This window comes from Prionailurus viverrinus, chromosome D2 (genome assembly GCF_022837055.1).
Source record: "Prionailurus viverrinus isolate Anna chromosome D2, UM_Priviv_1.0, whole genome shotgun sequence".
In the NCBI taxonomy this organism is placed as follows: domain Eukaryota; kingdom Metazoa; phylum Chordata; class Mammalia; order Carnivora; family Felidae; genus Prionailurus; species Prionailurus viverrinus.
Window position 1 is genome coordinate 62,072,547 of NC_062571.1, and position 17,368 is coordinate 62,089,914.

General features: G+C 45.7%; 1 protein-coding gene across 1 annotated transcript; it reads left to right on the forward strand.

The window, feature by feature from the left end:
- The first annotated feature begins 3,294 nt into the window (after positions 1 to 3,294).
- Positions 3,295 to 16,781, forward strand: INA (internexin neuronal intermediate filament protein alpha). The gene is made up of 3 exons (XM_047825994.1): positions 3,295 to 4,413; positions 12,897 to 13,021; positions 14,801 to 16,781. Exons 1-3 carry the CDS (start codon positions 3,352 to 3,354, stop codon positions 15,111 to 15,113), a joined length of 1,500 nt encoding a protein of 499 aa, XP_047681950.1. The 5' UTR covers positions 3,295 to 3,351; the 3' UTR covers positions 15,114 to 16,781.
- The last annotated feature ends 587 nt before the right edge of the window (positions 16,782 to 17,368 follow it).

Here is a 17,368-nt window from a genome sequence, read left to right on the forward strand (position 1 = left end):
GTAGTCTTTATCTATATGACAGATAAAGAGGGGTGCCTGGGTGGCTCAGTCGGTTAAGCATCCGACTTTGGCTCAGGTCATGATCTCACGGTTCGTGAGTTTGAGCCCTAGATTGTACTGTCTGCTGTCTGCACGTAGCCTGGTTTGGATCCTGTCTCCCTCTCCTCTCCCTCTACCCCTCCCCCACTTGTGTGCATTCTCTCTCTCTCTCTCTCTCTCTCAAAAATAAACATTAAACAAATTTTACAGATAAAGAAACTAAATTCAGCAAATGACAGTGATTTATTCAAAGTCCAATGGCTAGAAAGAGCCATGATGCAAAGCTAGATCCCTTAGGGAGAGATTCTACCACAAGCCTCCCTTCCTCTACTAAAAAAGAGTTTATGAGGGAAAAGCAGAAAAGCAAAAACTGGGTCTTTGAAACCAAGGAGAGTAGTGAGCACTGCCAAATGCCACAGAGAGGCCACAGAGGATGTGGCATGAGGGAAAACCTGGGGATGACTAACCAATGTATCCACAGTGCCTGAGTCTGACATTATAGGAAGATGAAGACACAACCTCTACCTAGGGCAGGGCACTCCCTCAAGAAACCTGGCCAGCTGGAAGGAATTGTGGTTTGAGGCTCAGCCAAGAACACTTCTTGGTAATAGAGCTTTGTGCTAAAAATATTAAAGCCAAACATCTGGGCCTGTAGGGTGGTATGCCAAGAAAGGGGAGGTACTAGTCCCATGGGAGAATCTCAGTTTGGAATCTTAAGATAAGCTGTTCAGAAATTACAAAACGCAGTCCACTCTATATTTTCCAGGCCACTACCCCTTTGTTGGATTATTAAGGCCTTTTGCCTTACTTCTGCATTGTGTGTGTTTTACCTTGGGAGTACTGTTTCTTTTGGAGGATGGAAAGAGAAAGAAAAATAAAACTCCAACCAGGACATTGCTGATTTTTAGTTATTCAGTCCCGAATAACATGGTTGAAATGAGATTGGAACTAGAACCCGGAAAGAAGTAAGATCTAATTATCTATCGCATTTCTACTCAGTGACACTCATGCTGGTCCCCGGTACCACAATCAAGATTGGCTATTTTCTCTTTGCCAAGGAGCAGCCTAAAGGTCTGTGACAGGAAATGACAGTTTCCTGCAATCCCATTACTAGCCCCAATTCATATCCTGTTGATGGTAGATGCGAAGCAATGTCCCCTATTTGAAAGAGGACAATAATGACAAGAACCCCTTATACGCATACAGCTTACAAAGCACCTTCACATACATCAACTCAATCTTTCACAACCTTGGGGAGGTAGGTGTTGTTATCCCTGCAGGCTTGGTAAGTGGCAGAAGCCACAATTCAAATCCATCACCTCTGATTCTTTGAATTACAACCCCGTCTGCTACTTTGTTACTGGTCAAAACTCTTCAGAAGCCCACTTAGCCTTATGCTGGCAGCAGGGAAATTAATGAGACTTCAAGAGCCTCATTGCTCTAAGAAGGAGAATTAGGTAGTGAGGAAAGAATGTATGTTTGCTTGCTAGTGACCTTGTGCAGAGTGCTGCAGCTGAGCCCAAAAATGGGGGTAAAAGCTACCCTGAAGAGTGGCCAGAAAGGAAGTAACCTATGCAAAAGTCCCGGCACAATGGTTAACAGAGAGTAATCACTCAGTTGTGTTAGCTAGCATTCTTCCATCCTTCCCCTCATCAGGCATTTCTGAGCCCAATGAACACAGAATTCAGTGCAGGTCTCAGTCTGCGATAAGGAACCAGGGAGACAGGCTGTGGCAGAGCCTGACCATTTTCCATGACATCAAAGCCAAGAACTATGTTTCAAAGTCCCAATGGACTCCCCTTCTCCCTTCCTTTAGTGGTCTGTCTCAGGTAATATTTCCACCCACAAAGTTAAAACTTATCCTAGAACTACATTCTTGAGATTCCAAATCAAGAAAGGCCTTCAGTCTGGAATTCTGGAGTTTACTAAAAAGTTCTTCTTACTTCCTCTCCTAAGCCATAACCACATCCTGAGAGATACAATAAGCTAGAAGGTGAGTGCATACTACAGATCCTACACTGACTCCTCCCAGCCTTCATCTCTCCAGATCCCATTCCTTGACTACCCCTCCTCCCATCCCACACCCTGTGTGATAAAGGAGGCCAGCCATGTGGCCAGCACCCTTCCCCACTCCTGGAGTTTAATGTTTGCAGAGACCTCTTTTGTCCAAGGAGAGATCCACACAGGAAAGGTCGCGGCTAAACCAGATGAGGATTTACATAGCCTGAAATCTCTAGCACCTACAGGGCTGGATAAGTAAAGTAAATGAATTAAGAAGTTGGGTGTTATTCAATGGAGAGTGGTGGGGACTGTGCTGAATCCATCTCCATCCAGAGATCCGGAGTGGGGATGGGCATACAGGATTCCTCTTAAAACAAAAACAAAAACAAAAACAAAAACAAAAACAAAAACAAACCAATTCCGGGTGCAGGCAAGGAGGACAGGGTCAAGGGAAGCGACAGAGCTGTGTGGTCTGCGGGTGGAAAACCCGTTCCTTTATACAAATGTCAGGGGCATTTCAGTGTTGCCCATTGCAGCCATCCCAGCTATTTGACCTCCACTTCTTTCCACCATCCGCTTCTCGGGCCCGTGTTCTTTATCTATCCGCCCCCCCCCCTCCCCGCCCTTCTCCGGGGGCGTCACAGGCATTCCGCCCAGCCACCTGCCCTGGGCGCTTCCGCGAGAGCTGCAGAGGAACGGCTGATGAGATGCTCTCTGACGTAGACCCACTCTACCCCTTGGGAACCCCAAGCTGGCTGAGGGAAGGGACAAAGCCTGAGGGAAGGGCCAAAGTCCCCACTCTTAACTGGAAAAACAGTGCCTCACCCTCAGGAGCTCCTGGGTAGGGATGGGCTGGCGTACGGGACACCTCCCAGAAAACCCTAACTCCGGGTGGGTTAAAGGGGGCAAGGAGAACAGGGTCAAGGGAAACGACAGAGCCGGGTAGTGTCCGGATGGGAAACCCCAGTCGTTTAGGCACCCCTCCGCTCAAGTCACTTCCAAACCACACAATTCTTGGGGAGGGGCGCTGCGGACAGGGAGCGGCTCCTACGCAAATCGCTTTGTCTCCGCGCCCTGGGTCCGCCGCGCGCGCAGCTGCAGTTGTCACTGCGCTTCCCCGCCCCCGCTCCTGAAGGCCCCCCTTCCCTCTCTCCGCCAGACCCGGAGCAGGAGCTCCGCCCACAACGCACCGCCCCAGCCCCGGCGCCTTAAAACCCGGTGCACACCGCCCAGCCGCGCCCCGTCTGGCGCACCTCTTCTCTCCTCTGGACCTTCAGCCGCAGCCGCTCTCCCGGCCCTGGTCCCAGCACCATGAGCTTCGGCTCGGAGCACTACCTGTGCGCCTCCTCCTACCGCAAGGTGTTTGGAGATGGCTCTCGCCTATCCTCGCGCCTCTCCAGCGCCGGTGGCGCGGGTAGCTTCCGCTCGCAGTCGCTGTCCCGCTGCAATGTCGCCTCCTCGGCCGCCTGCTCCTCGGCCTCGTCGCTCGGCCTGGGCCTAGCCTACCGCCGGGCCCCGGCATCCGACGGGCTGGACCTGAGTCAGGCGGCGGCGCGCACCAATGAGTACAAGATTATCCGCACCAACGAGAAGGAGCAGCTGCAGGGCCTCAACGACCGCTTCGCTGTGTTCATCGAGAAGGTGCACCAGCTGGAGACGCAGAACCGCGCGCTCGAGGCCGAACTGGCCGCGCTGCGACAGCGCCACGCCGAGCCGTCGCGCGTCGGCGAGCTCTTCCAGCGCGAGCTGCGCGACCTGCGCGCGCAGCTGGAGGAGGCGAGCTCGGCGCGCGCGCAGGCCCTGCTGGAGCGCGATGGGCTGGCCGAGGAGGTGCAGCGGCTTCGGGCGCGCTGCGAGGAAGAGAGCCGAGGGCGCGAAGGCGCGGAGCGCGCCCTGAAGGCGCAGCAGCGCGACGTGGACGGCGCCACGCTGGCCCGCCTGGACCTGGAGAAGAAGGTGGAGTCGCTGCTGGACGAGCTGGCCTTCGTGCGCCAGGTGCACGACGAGGAGGTGGCCGAGCTGCTGGCCACGCTGCAGGCGTCGTCGCAGGCCGCGGCCGAGGTGGACGTGGCTGTGGCCAAACCAGACCTGAGTTCGGCATTGAGGGAGATCCGCGCCCAGTATGAGTCCCTGGCTGCCAAGAACCTCCAGTCAGCTGAGGAGTGGTACAAGTCCAAGTTTGCCAACCTGAACGAGCAGGCAGCGCGTAGCACCGAAGCCATCCGGGCAAGCCGTGAGGAGATTCACGAGTACCGGCGCCAGCTGCAGGCCCGCACCATCGAGATTGAGGGGCTGCGTGGGGCCAATGAGTCCCTGGAGAGGCAGATCCTGGAGCTGGAGGAGCGGCACAGTGCAGAGGTGGCTAGCTACCAGGTAAGAGCCGGAACGCTGCAAAGGGAGGGGGCGCCCTGTCCTCTCCCCCACCTACCTGTGCTTTCCCACACAACTGGAGCTCTAGAAACCGAGAGGAGGGGAGGGAAGGGAAGAGGAAGAGCTCCAACTGGAGGCAAACAAAGAGCCCTGGAGTCTATACCATTAATTCTAGAGTCCTGGCCACCCTCTGTCCCTGCCCGTCACGTCCCTGTCAGAGACCTTTTAGAAAAATCCCTTAAGTTTTTCAGAGTCCAAAAATCTAATTCATGCCTCCCTGTCCGCAAGTGGACATAAACACCCTGGCGATCTGAAGAACAGTCCCCCACCAAAAGTAGGAGTGAACCCAATGCAGGTGGGTTACAGCCTCTCATAGTTGACAGTGCTGTCTCAGCTGTCTGACTTGTTTGGTTGACTTTGAAAGGCTTTCTTTCTGTGCGCCCCGGGATTGATATTTATGGATTATGGTCTGCCCTAGAGAGAATGCTGGACTGAACTGGGAAGGGTTCTATCCCATTTTCTTGACTTTTGCCTTCAAAAGAGTCTAGAGATTGGGAGCCAAGGAGCTGGGTGATTGGGCTAGTCACAACTGCTCTGCTCTGCCCCTTGTTCCCCTTCCCCCCACCACACACACGCGCACACACACGCGCGCACATACAGTTTCCTTGTGGACCTACGGATTTTTCTGCTAAAGAAAGCTTTAAACCGCTTAGCAAATGGGAATGGTCAGGGGCGCTGTCCTCGGTGCTGATCTAGAGTTCTTCCCATCTCAGAAATGATGTCTCTCTCGTCTCATGTCCCAGTTATGACTCTCTAGGCAATTAAGTGCTTTGGGCTTTTTTTTTCCCATCTGCAACACCATCACATCAGTCCTAGCTACCTGCAATCAAAGGTCACCTCGTGGACAGCATCAATTTTCACTGTCATGGATGGCTTAGCACTTAACAAAAAACACTTAATGTGCTCAGCAGCAGTGAGGTCTCACTTGAAAATTCACATCTCCTTAACCTAAATGCATGTGGTAAATCACAGAGATGGATGGTCCTATCTTTGTTATAGACCGCTTATTTTTTCCATCTTTGCGTGTCCTCTAAGCTCCTGTGAAGGTATTGACTGGATCTTTCTTCCTTTTTGTCTCCAAACAAAGGCGACTGCATCTTCGGTTCTACTATATAGGACATTCTGGGCTTATAACCACAGAGGGTACAGAGGCAAGGGAAAGAAAGGAATATAAATAGTGTGATTCAATTTCAAGGTACAATAAAAGCTCCATTGGGTAGAATGGTAATAATTCAGAAATTTTCAATAATTCATTCTAGCAAAGATTGAAGCTTACATTTGATGAAATTAACAGGGTTTGGGAACATTAATAAAATAGAACCAAGAAAGGAGTGAAATCTTGAAAGTACTATGTTAGTCTACAGCTAAAGAATTATTATCGGTGTGCAAGTATATGTTGTCCATTATAAACTACCCCCGTTACTTAAGGAAGAAAGCTTGCTTGGACCATTTGTTTTGGTTCATTTGGAATTATAGCACAATTCAAGTAAATACTTCTGTTCTGCTTCAAAAGCTGTAACTTGAATGTTTCAGTATATGGCCTAGCCCCTGCATGGCCTGAATTAATTACATTGAGTTAATTGAGACTTCATGTGTTCTTCTAGAAGCGTCAAAAGATGAGGTAGGTGGTCTTCCGAAGGGCTAGCCCAGTATTTCTACAAAAAGAATAACTTATCTACAACTGCAACTGTCATCTAAATTGGGCTTTGCCATGCCCTCTGTTTGTTTGGTATAGCCCTACATTCTAAGAGGTAGTGACAGTACTGTCTGACTTGTTTTGTTTGCTTTAAAAGGCTTTCAGTGTTAGACAGTAGTAGGGTCATCCAGATACAGTCTACAGGAAACAAGCAAACTAACAAAACAACAGAAACTGCGGCATCTGCAGCTCTGCAGTGCTGCCCCCATCAGCTTGAGCCATCAAAGCCTCAGTGGACCTGCTGGTGGAGTGGAAGAGGAGATGAGACAACGGAAAGCTATTTCCTACCCATTGGGACTTCAGGCTGAAGTCCTGTGAGGGGCTCACATCCTCACCTGCTGATCCTGAAGGCCTGAAGTCACAGGGGTGTCCTCTGGCTGTTTTCTCAACAATTCTGGCAGTGCTGACTAAGATGAAAAGCCTCCTTCTCCACAATGAGATTCAGCCATTGTTTTCTTGCCCTCTCACCCCTCCCTACTCCCCTTTCACTGCAGTAATGGGAGGCGGTTCTCTTTCTTCTGCTTCAAAGATGAGTGATAGACCCATTTTCCCTTGCAAGATTGCCACCCTCTTAAGAGGCAGAGGAAGGCCCCATTAAAGTCACATTTTCCATGCCTGGAATGCTGACAGCCTATTCAAGGAGAGAAAGCTTATTACACTTTTGAAAGGGTAAAGAATGATTCAAGGTGACATGGTAAGTACACAATGACATATGAGAGTCCAAATCAGGTGACAGGAGAAATTATGAAGAGCTAGGACCGTTGTCTTCAAAATCCAAATGTAGCCACCCTCCAGCTGAACCCTTTCCCATCTCTGACCCAGGGCGAAGCTGGTTCCTGCACAGCTGCTTCATCACCATTAGAGGCCCTGTTCTGCCAAAGACATCTAAGGATATTTTTTCAGGATACCGGTGGCCTTGGCCCTGTATTATGGTCTTGGAAAGCCAAAGCTTTCCTTGAAAGACCTTGCTGAACAATCAAGCTCACCATTAGTTAATGCTCCCCAGGGAGATGAGCCAAGTCTGCCCTCTTCTCTCCAGTATGAGATTGGAATATAACCTAATGAAATAGCAAGAAGGGGCTGGCCCCTTAGAGATTGGGGTAACAGTGGCTGATAGATAAGTCTATGGCTCAATAGATTTATCTCTGAAATTAGAATTCAAAAGAAACTACATTTGGTCCTTTTTTTTTTTTTTTTTAGTTCTTCCATGTGTATTTGGCTTGGTTTTTGCCCCTCTCTGCCTTACTGTATTGTTGTCACCAGGGCCACCTTGATTGCTCCTTCACAGAAATAAATTTAAACTAGTAGTTCCTAAACCCATTGATCCACCAAGGTCACTTGGGGGCTTAACAAAAAGATTCTCAGGCCTACCCCTACTCCCAACTGGATTCAGTTGTTCACAGGTGGGGTCCAGGAAAATATGCAATTTCAGTAAAAGCGCTGCATTCTATTGTTCCTCAGACTGATTTGGAGGTGTGCTGACCTAAACCGCATTTCACAATATACACCAGCTCATAATATGCAAGATTTTAAAGTATGGTGGGGTGGGGCGGTGGGGAAGAAAGCAAAGACAGGAAGGAGAATAAGGCATATGGGTGGTCCACATATAAAAATCCCCTCTCCCCACCCAGTAATTCTTAATGGGCTCTTTCATTCAAACTGTGCTATGTTCACTACTGCTCACCTTGCTGAGGGCTGCTAAAAGTGATGAAACCCATAGCACTGTTTGTGGTTCCTTTTCTCCCGTGCAGATGCTTGTGTGGCCATTTCTTTCTCTTACTCCTGATCTGCATCCTTCCAGGCCTTGGGAAGATGCTCAGCCCTTGTCTTAGCTATTACTCCAGGAGAGACCCCAGCTGGAACTGGGAGTGCCTCTCTGCCATTCCCTCAGGCTAAGCCAGCAGCAGCTGCGTGGTTGGGGGAGGGGGCAGACTGCAGCGCTCTGCTCGGATTTCCAGCTGGAGGCCATCTTTGGCAGGGCTTTTGAAGGGCAATGCAAGACAGCCTGGTGTGGGGGAAGAGAGCACAAACAAAGAGACTAGACATTGAAGAGCAATGGTCAGCAGTCAGCCCAATTCCTTCTGAAAGGAGCCAAGTTGTGCTTTTTGTCTATTCTGATCCATAAAATAAATGTATGAAATGTATAACATAAAAATTCAAGGAAATCTCCTCTATCTAGAACTCAGCTCCCAACAACCTCTTATTCAGCAAACACAGCTCTGAAGCAAACAAACAAAAACAGGACCACATTGGGGCACCTGCGTGGCTCAGTCAGTTGAGCATCTGACTCTTGGGGTTTTGGCTTGGGTCATGATCTCACGGTTCGAGGGTTTGAGGCCTGCGTTGGGCTCCGCGCTGACAGTGTGGAGCCTACTTGGGATTCTCTCTCTTTCCCTCTCTCTCTGCCCCTCCCCCCCTCTCTTTCCCGCTCTCTCAAAATAAATAAATAAACTTAGAAAAAGAAAAAAGAAAAGAAAAAGGACCTTACTAACCCCCTGATGAGACAAAACATCTAACCTCAAATCACATATTGGTAAGCTGATCCCCTCTGGTGCCCCTCACTTACTCATTCTTACTTTACATGATTCTAAAGCACTTTGTCATTTGAATTTCAAGCCTGCTGCAAGATAGAGAAGAGGGACCAATGGAGTCAGTCATCATCAAGGACAAGTAGCATTAGTTTCACTTTCAGAACAAAGAAAACCAATAAGTAACAAGCACTAATGCAAACACTGGTCTTTGGGGCCATTTAGGATAGAAATAACCTGATATACCTCAGCTGACCTAGAAGATAAAAGACATCATAGAACTATAGAAAAATAATTGATCATTATCACAACCCATGGTTGCTAAGAAAGGTTGCATTATGTTTATGTCCTAATTAAGAATGGTACAAGTGGGGTGCTTGGCTGGCTTGGTTGGTAGAGAGTGGAGCTCTTTTTATTTATTTATTTATTTATTCATTCATTCATTCATTTATTCATTTATTTATTTTTGGGAGAGTGCAAGAGGGGGACAGAAGATCCCAAGTGGGTCCGTGCTGAAAGGCAAACTGGCAAGATCAATCATCACCTGAGCTCAACTGACTGAGCCACCCAGGTACCCTAGAGTGTGTAGCTCTTGATCTTGGGGTTGTGAGTTTGAGCCCTGCATTGGAGGTAGAGATTACTTTAAAAAATAAAATCTTTAGGGGTTCCCCAGGTGGCTTAGTCGGTTGAGTATCTGACTTCGGCTCAGGTCATGATCTCGCGGTTCATGGGTTCCAGCCCCAAGTTGGGCTCTGTGCTGACAGCTGACAGCCTGCACCTGCTTCAGATTCTGTGTCTCCCTTTCTTCCCCTCCCCCACTCATGCTCTGTCTCTCCCTGTCTCTCAAAAATGAATAAACGTTAAAAAAAATTTTTTTAATAAATACATAAAATAAAAACTTTTAAAAAATGGTAGAAGCCACTTTAGAAAGGTCTTTGTTCAAAATTGTTTTTTTTTTTTAATCTGGTGCTTTAAGGAATATGCCTTCAACTATCTAATATTAAAGTTTTATTATATATTGCTTTCCTTAGTGATCCAAGGGGTTGTAGGGAGGACACATGATTAATCTGTCCATTTGATTAAAAAGGGTATAGAGTCACATGGTATGATATTAACAGTAATAAAAATCATTAGCAATTACTGAGCAATTTCTATGTGACAAGTGCTGTTCTAATGCCTGTTATCTAATTTAACAGATAATAGACTCATATAGTAATGTGAGGTCCCTTAAGCTGGAATCCTAACTTGAGGATCTCAGTATATCTCAGGAAAGAATAAACATTATAATATTCCATATGTAGAAATGAAAGTTTTGAAGAAACTAAAATATAGAAAACTGACTAAGGTATGTTGGGTATTTGTGGCAGGGCAAGAAATACAACCCAAATATCCTGATGAAATCCTCCACTTTTCCTCAAATTTCATTTCTCCTGCTACTTCGCATGATGAAAAGCCTCCTCCCCTTTCCCCTTTTCCCCTTTACCATGGTAGTGTTGCCTCTCTTACCCCCAATGCTTCACTAGCAGACTTGTTTGTAGATTAGTTTAAACTCTGGTAACAGCCATCAAGAAAATTTTTGGTAAAAACCATTTTAAGCCCTTATGATATCTTAACACACTTTGGAATATTCCCATTGCTGTCCGTGTAATATGTATTTTCCCTACTGCTTGTCATTCCCTGCTCTGTACCCCTCAGTTAATTGAGTCTCTCTTTCACGGTATTCCTGTCAATATTTATAGAACAGGTAGGTGGTATGACTTTTCATTCTTTCTGCAGTCTCCTGATTTGGAAGTCTGCACCCCCTGATGTTATCAGCACTGCCTTCACCACCGCTTTATCCTTCCCACCCGGGAAGTTATGAGGGCCCCTCACCACTTACTTCTTGAGGCTTCTGATGTTTATTTGCATCACTCATTCACAAAAGTTACTCTAAATTGCTGTGTTCTTTACGTTGACAAAGCTGCAACTGAATTATATGGGTTATTAGCTCACATCTTTTCAGGTCATAGGAAAAGTGCTTGTGTAGCACCGTTCATTCATTTAACAATTATTCATTGAGCGTCTCAGTGTGCATTGTGCTAGGATCTGGGCTGCCGGGGGTGAACTAAACAGAAACAGCCCCTGTTTCCATGTAAATTACATTTGATTTGAGTGATTTGCCTTCTAGGGGACATTTAGCAATGTCTAGAGACATTGTTGGTTAACCCCACTGGGAGGGAGGGGGTGTGCTACTAGTGGAGGTCAGGGATGCTGCCAAACACCCTACAATGCACAGGACAACCTCCCACAGCAAAGAATTATCCAGCCCAAAGTGTCAATAGTTCCCAGGTTGAAAAACCATGAGATAAAGGAAGGTGACAGAAAATAAATGAACAAGAAAATTTCAGATAATGATAAGAGCCAAGAGCAGAGTGGCCACTTTCAAGTATGTGCTTTCTTGTAATTTGTCCTCTCACTGGAGTTGCCTTTTTCTCATTTGCACAAAGCCCCTGCCCAGGCTAGCTACTGGCCTGGCTTGAGGTAAAATACTGTGCTAGGTCAGTGTGGAAGGGGTACCTCCATTAGACACAAAGGAAGACCTATCTGAGCAGAGGGCGTTTGAACTGAATCTTCGATGACACAGAGTTGGCCATGGAAGACCCACTACAGAGCATTCCAAATAGAGGAAATAGCTAACCTACAGGGCCTGGGACAGCAATGAACTTAGTAAGTTCATTGGTAAGTTTAAGGAGCAAAAAAGGCCAGGGTAGCTGAAACACTTTGAGCAAGGGGAATAGTATAGACCATGCTGAGGAGTTTGGACTTTATTCTAAAGCTCTTAGAAGGTTTCAAGAAAGTAAGCAACAAAATCTGCTGTGTTTTGAAAAGATCCTCTGGGGGCACCTGGGTGGCTCAGTCGGTTAAGCGTCCAACTTTGGCTCATGTCATGATCTCATGGTTTGTGAGTTCAAGCCCCGCGTCGGGTTCTGCACTGACAGTGTGGAGCCTGCTTGGGATTCTCTCTGTCCCCCTCTCTCTCTGCCCCTCCCCCACTCACTCTTGCTCATTCTTCAAAATAAACAAAGGAAAAAACTTAAATAAAAATAAATAAATTGTTGGGGCACCTGGGTGGCTCAGTCGGGTTAAGTATCTGACTTTGGCTCAGGTCATGATCTCCCGTCGTGAGTTTGAGTCCTGAGTCGGGCTCTGTGCTGACAGCTCAGAGCCTGGAGATTGCTTCAGATTCTGGGTCTCCCTCTCTCAGTCCCCTCCCCCACTTGTGCTCTGTCTCTCTCAAAAGTGAATAAATGTTAAAAAAAATTTTTTTGGAATAAATAAATCATTAAAAAAAATCCTCTGGCTGCTCAAGAATCAAAACTTTAAAGCTAGTTTTCTTCCATGCCTGGGTTTGCACCTGAAAGAATTTGGAGCAAAGCTATTACATGAACCTAGTTAGTTTCGTTTTAAATATATAATTTAAATCTGTCATTTGTATTAAGACAATTCCATGGAGTCTTTCTGCTTCCTCCTTATGTATTGTGTAAAATGCTTTCAGTAAGATGATTGAGTAGCAGACTTCCAGGAAACCATCAAAATGAATGGAGGCAGAGAAGACTTGCCATCCTCTGTGCTTTTCACAGTTGGAATTTTTCTGAGTCTAAGCTTCTAACCTGAGGCTTTGGTTTTGGAAAAGACATGCAATGATGGAGTTATTCAGCAGCAATACAACAAACAAAGGAGGGATGATAAGTAAGTTAGAGAGAGGGGGGCGCCTGGGTGGCTCAGTTGGTTAAGTGTCCGACTTCAGCTAGGGTCATGATCTCATGGCTTGTGAGTTTGAGCCCTGCATCAGCCTCTCCACTGTCAGCAGAGCCTGCTTCGGATCCTCTGTCCCCCTCTCTCTTTGCCCGTCCCCCACTAGCATTCTTTCTCTCTCTCAAAAATAAATAAACATTTAAAAAAGAGAAAATATCTCTCGGATGTTCAATCAAGAACCATATGCCCTGCTGTAGAAGTGCCTAACCCTGATCATGCACCCAAATCATCCAACCTTTATGAAAAAATGCAGTTCCTGGAACCCCACCCCAGAACAAATGAGTCAGAATCCGGGCCGGGAGACAGGCCTAGATTTTTAATGTGGAGTCAGGATTGAGAATCCTTGCTTTGTGTAAATCTTACTGAATTTCAGCTGGCTCAAATATGTTGGATATATTACTTTTCAGGATAGCATCGGGCAGCTGGAGAATGATCTGAGGAACACCAAGAGTGAGATGGCTCGCCACCTTCGGGAATACCAGGACTTGCTCAATGTCAAAATGGCTCTTGATATTGAGATTGCCGCTTACAGGTATTTCAGAGGGGATGCTCACCCAACCAGGTCCAGTCATCTGGGGCAACACTACCCCAATAAGTGGATAAAGTGGTTTCAGTCTCTCTGATTTCTGATGGGTGAGGGGGGATGAGGAAAGAAAGACATCACTGGCCCTGTGCAGGTGAGCTGACCCCTCTGTCCTTCAACTTGTTTATATCTCAGCTCCACCTTACTAGTCCTGGAGTAGTCTACCTACCTCTGCTAGGATTTAAGGAAATAACGTGAGTATCCAGAGGTTGACATAAAATCCACCAGACTGTGGGACACCTGGGTGGCTCAGTCGGTTAAGCGTCCAACTTCGGCTCAGGTCATGATCTTGTGGTTTATGAGTTCAGGCCCCATGTTGGGATCCTTGCTGACAGCTCGGAGTCTGGAGCCTACTTAGGATTCTGTGTCTCCCTCTCTCTCTGCCCCAACCCCCCCTTTGTGCTCTGTCTCTGTCTCTGTCTCTCTCTCAAAAATAAAACAAACATTAAAAAAAAGATTAAAAGAAAAAATCCACCAGACTCTAACTTTTAAAAATAGGGTTTATACAATATAGAACATCCTAATATGTGAGGTATCCCCCTGGATTTCTACTCAAACAACGTTTGAGTGAACCTTTAAAAAAAAGTAGTAACAGCAGCTACTATTTTTGGAATGACTACTATGTGCCAGGCACTATATTAGATACTATATTTAAATTATCTAGTCATATTATTTCCATTTTGCAGATGAGGAAACTTGAACCACAGACTGACGGTGTAACTTATTCTAAGCCATAGTGCTGGCAAATGAAAGAGTTCAGCTTCAACCCAGATCTGAGAGGTTTTTTTTTTCTTTTACACTATGTATACTACTCCAAAACAAAACTCCAAGAGTATTTGATAGTGTCTTGAGTTTCTTTCTTTTTTTTTAAGTTTATTTATTTATTTTGAGAGACACAGAGTGCAAGTGTGGGAGGGGCAGAGAGAGAGAGAGAGAGAGGGAGAGAGAGAGAAAGAATCCCAAGCAGGCTCTGCATGGTCAGCGTGGAGCCCCACGTGGGGCTTGAACCTATGAAGCTGTGAGATCATGACCGGAGCCAAAACCAAGAGTCAGATGCTTAACTGACTGAGCCACCCAGGTGCTCTTGAGTTTCTGATTTTAAAGAAAAGGTCATAAAAATTATTAGAGTTATGAGAAACAAAGTATTGGGGCCACACTTATGATGCTCGTTAGGCGAGGCTGAGAAAAAGTCTGGTATCTGAAACAGTTTCACTTACTGGTTTTTGTGTTGCTGGTTCCATTCCCTTTGTACGTGGAAAAAAGTACAAATCTCAAGTTCAGGCTAATTAGGCGGTTCTTTCCTCCTTTGTGGACTTCTCACCTCCTTATCCCTATTGCATTTAAGGTTTTAAATAGTAACATTACTTCTCCCTAGAGCTTTGTAGACTCTTAAATGCCAAAAATGGGTGTGATGAGGCCAAGGAGAATTGTACAAAAATTCCTTTTTGAACATATTTGTGAATAGGATAGGTTTCCCTTTGACAGTGCCTTAAACACAGCTGGTGCTGAAGATGTGAGAGTGTGCATGTGTGCGTGTACCTGTGCGTGTGCTGGATAAACTCCAAGTCTTTGAGCCTTGGCATTCAATATTTATTGGTCTCAATCTCATGAAGAAACTGAAGAGTCTTATGGAATCTTTCTAAAATGAATAGGAGCTGGAGGGTTAAGTTCTTTTCAAAAAAAGTTGCAAGTTGACTTCCTAAGAATGTTTCTCTGTTGGATTTACAGGAAACTGCTGGAAGGCGAAGAGACACGTTTTAGCACCAGTGGATTAAGCATTTCAGGGCTGAATCCACCTCCCAATCCGGGTTATCTGCTCCCACCTAGAATCCTCAGTTCTACAACCTCCAAAGTCTCATCCACTGGGCTGTCTCTTAAGAAAGAGGAGGAGGAGGAGGAAGAGGCTTCTAAGGTGGCCTCTAAGAAAACCTCCCAGATAGGAGAAAGTTTTGAAGAAATACTGGAGGAGACGGTCATATCTACTAAGAAAACCGAGAAATTGAATATAGAAGAAAGTACCACTTCAAGCCAAAAAATTTAATTCTGTTGCTTTAATAAGGTTAATGCTTAAGAGGGGATAATATGCATTTGACTTGTTAAAGAGCCTATTCCTGAACCAAAACACCTGTCGCCACTATAAAATGTCTTCAAGGCTTCAGTCTCCTATTTAGCATTGAATCCTTACTTTCTCTAATAAGAAAAGCACCCCTTAGGTTGGAGCAAGCTGCAGTCCTAGCACAACCACAGAGGAGTTATCTAAGAATTCCGCTTTCTCACCTAAAGCTCAGGCTTCACAGCATTAGATGATTCAGGTACAGAGGAAGTACAAATCAAGGTGCTAAATCTGTGATCATCGTCATTTGCTGTGAATTGAAATTAAAACCTGTATTTGCTCGCTATACCCAGACATTACCCCGCTATATAGTCTCACTCTAGGTACATAAAACATAAGATCACTGCCAAAGGTAAACCAATGGTCCACATCCAACACCATTCTGACAAAACTGCTTCACAAGTGATAGGTGTTTGTTTAATGGACGCTTCCTCCCACCTCTCACAATTCCTTGTATCCTTTCTTCCATTCAGGAAAAAAAAAAAAAAAGAGGCTAGTGTAGTATTCTTCCCCCTTAAACACATTTAGGTTCTTCTCAAAAGAACTTACCCCTTTAGCTCTCTCTGTTCAATGGGTAAAATTAGATGCATGTTGACCATTTCTGTGATTCGTGGAATGACTTCTCCCTACCCATTTCATGTCCTTCCAATTCTGTAAGGAAAAAAGAAAAAAGAAAAAAAAAAGCAGTGATAAGTTTTAAGGGTCACCCCAACAAATACAATAATGAAAGGAGTCCCTAGATTTTAGGCTTTCAGCTTATTCAAATCCATTTAATTAGGGGGAAAAAAAGTACTTTATTCTGAATGTAGCTGTTCACTTTAACTTTAGAATTCTACACACTAATAGTGTCCCAAGCTGTGATTAAGCTGACCTTAGATTTAGTAGTATACTAGAAGAGGTGAGTATTTGTGTGGATGGGAAAAGCCAAGGTCTCATTGCTCTGTGTCAGTTCATTTGTGGTGATCTAGAATTAGCTCTTTCGTACCCTGACCCTTAGAACCCACTTATCCCCTTTTCCACAGTCTAGGTCCTAACAAGGCCTTGCTTTTACTCTCCTATGCCTTTGAAGAGTGCTAAGTGTAATTATATTATCCCCAGAAACAATGCTACTGCCCAAAAGTAAAAGAAGTCACCTCTGGTCAATCAACACCACCGGCAAACATGAAAAAGAAATCTTTCTCTTGTCTTAATAAAAGAGTCCTGCCCAACAGTTTTCCCATTGCTGCATGGTTGGTGGGGTCTCCCTTCCCTACTGGAGAGGCAGCGACGCCCAGACTAGAGAAGGGGTACATATGCTCCTACTCACGTGCTAGGAAGTACATTCTGGAGAGTCAGCTTTTCATCTGCCCAACTGTGTAGCAGCCGCATTGCCCAGTCTTCCACGTACATGTGCCAAGTTTGATGTCGGGTTAATTCTCTGTCTGCATTCACTTCCACCAGACCTAAAGAGTTGCCAGGTCTCTGTCACACATCTCCATTCACAACAGATAGGGCGTGATGCTTTTACTAAACTTTCTTATCCTAGGACCTGCTGCAATGGTTCAAGGAACTGGAAAGATGCTTTCTCTTCTTCCTTTCCCTCACTCCATCCCTGTCTTTACTCCTCAGACTTCCTGTAAAACATTAGTAAGATAAGAATTAAAAGTCACACGAATCCCACCAACATAACTTGTGTTCTGTGGTTTTTGCTATTTCAGTTGAGAGAAGCACTGTTTTGGTTCAATGAGACAACTGTACCCCCAAATAATTTGGAAATTATTTATGCTTTGTTCCTCGCATCTACATTTAGGGTTGTTTTTCCCCCTGCCCAAGCCTTGGGGCTATATAGTCTGCATGTGTTTCACACTGGCTGAAACACGTAATGCGCTAAATGGACAGTTTATGGCAGGGAGTGGAGGAATCCAATCAAACAAATGATGCAAGACAATAGATTCTGTGCCTAGATATGCGCAGAACGCATATGATAAAAGGTAGTTCAAAACAAGAATCTTTTCCTTTTTTGAAAATGAGGTTATACTTCTGCAGATATGTTTAGGTAGAACATAGGCAGCAGTAGAAGTTTCCTCCACTGTAATGATTGCTAACCTTTGATGGATTGCAGACTCCTTGGAGGAAGCTATGGACCCTTTTTCCAGAAAAATACAGAAAACTTTGTCCATATCAAGGCGCTTGGGGTTCCTCGT

What these genes read in the sequence shown, in the direction of transcription:
- INA (XM_047825994.1), top strand. Translation starts at nt 3,352, where the DNA reads ATGAGCTTCGGCTCGGAGCACTACCTGTGCGCCTCCTCCTACCGCAAG. An exon ending in CAGAGGTGGCTAGCTACCAG is followed by an intron (nt 4,414 to 12,896) that starts GTAAGAGCCGGA and finishes ATTACTTTTCAG; the next exon opens with GATAGCATCGGGCAGCTGGA. An exon ending in ATTGAGATTGCCGCTTACAG is followed by an intron (nt 13,022 to 14,800) that starts GTATTTCAGAGG and finishes TTGGATTTACAG; the next exon opens with GAAACTGCTGGAAGGCGAAG.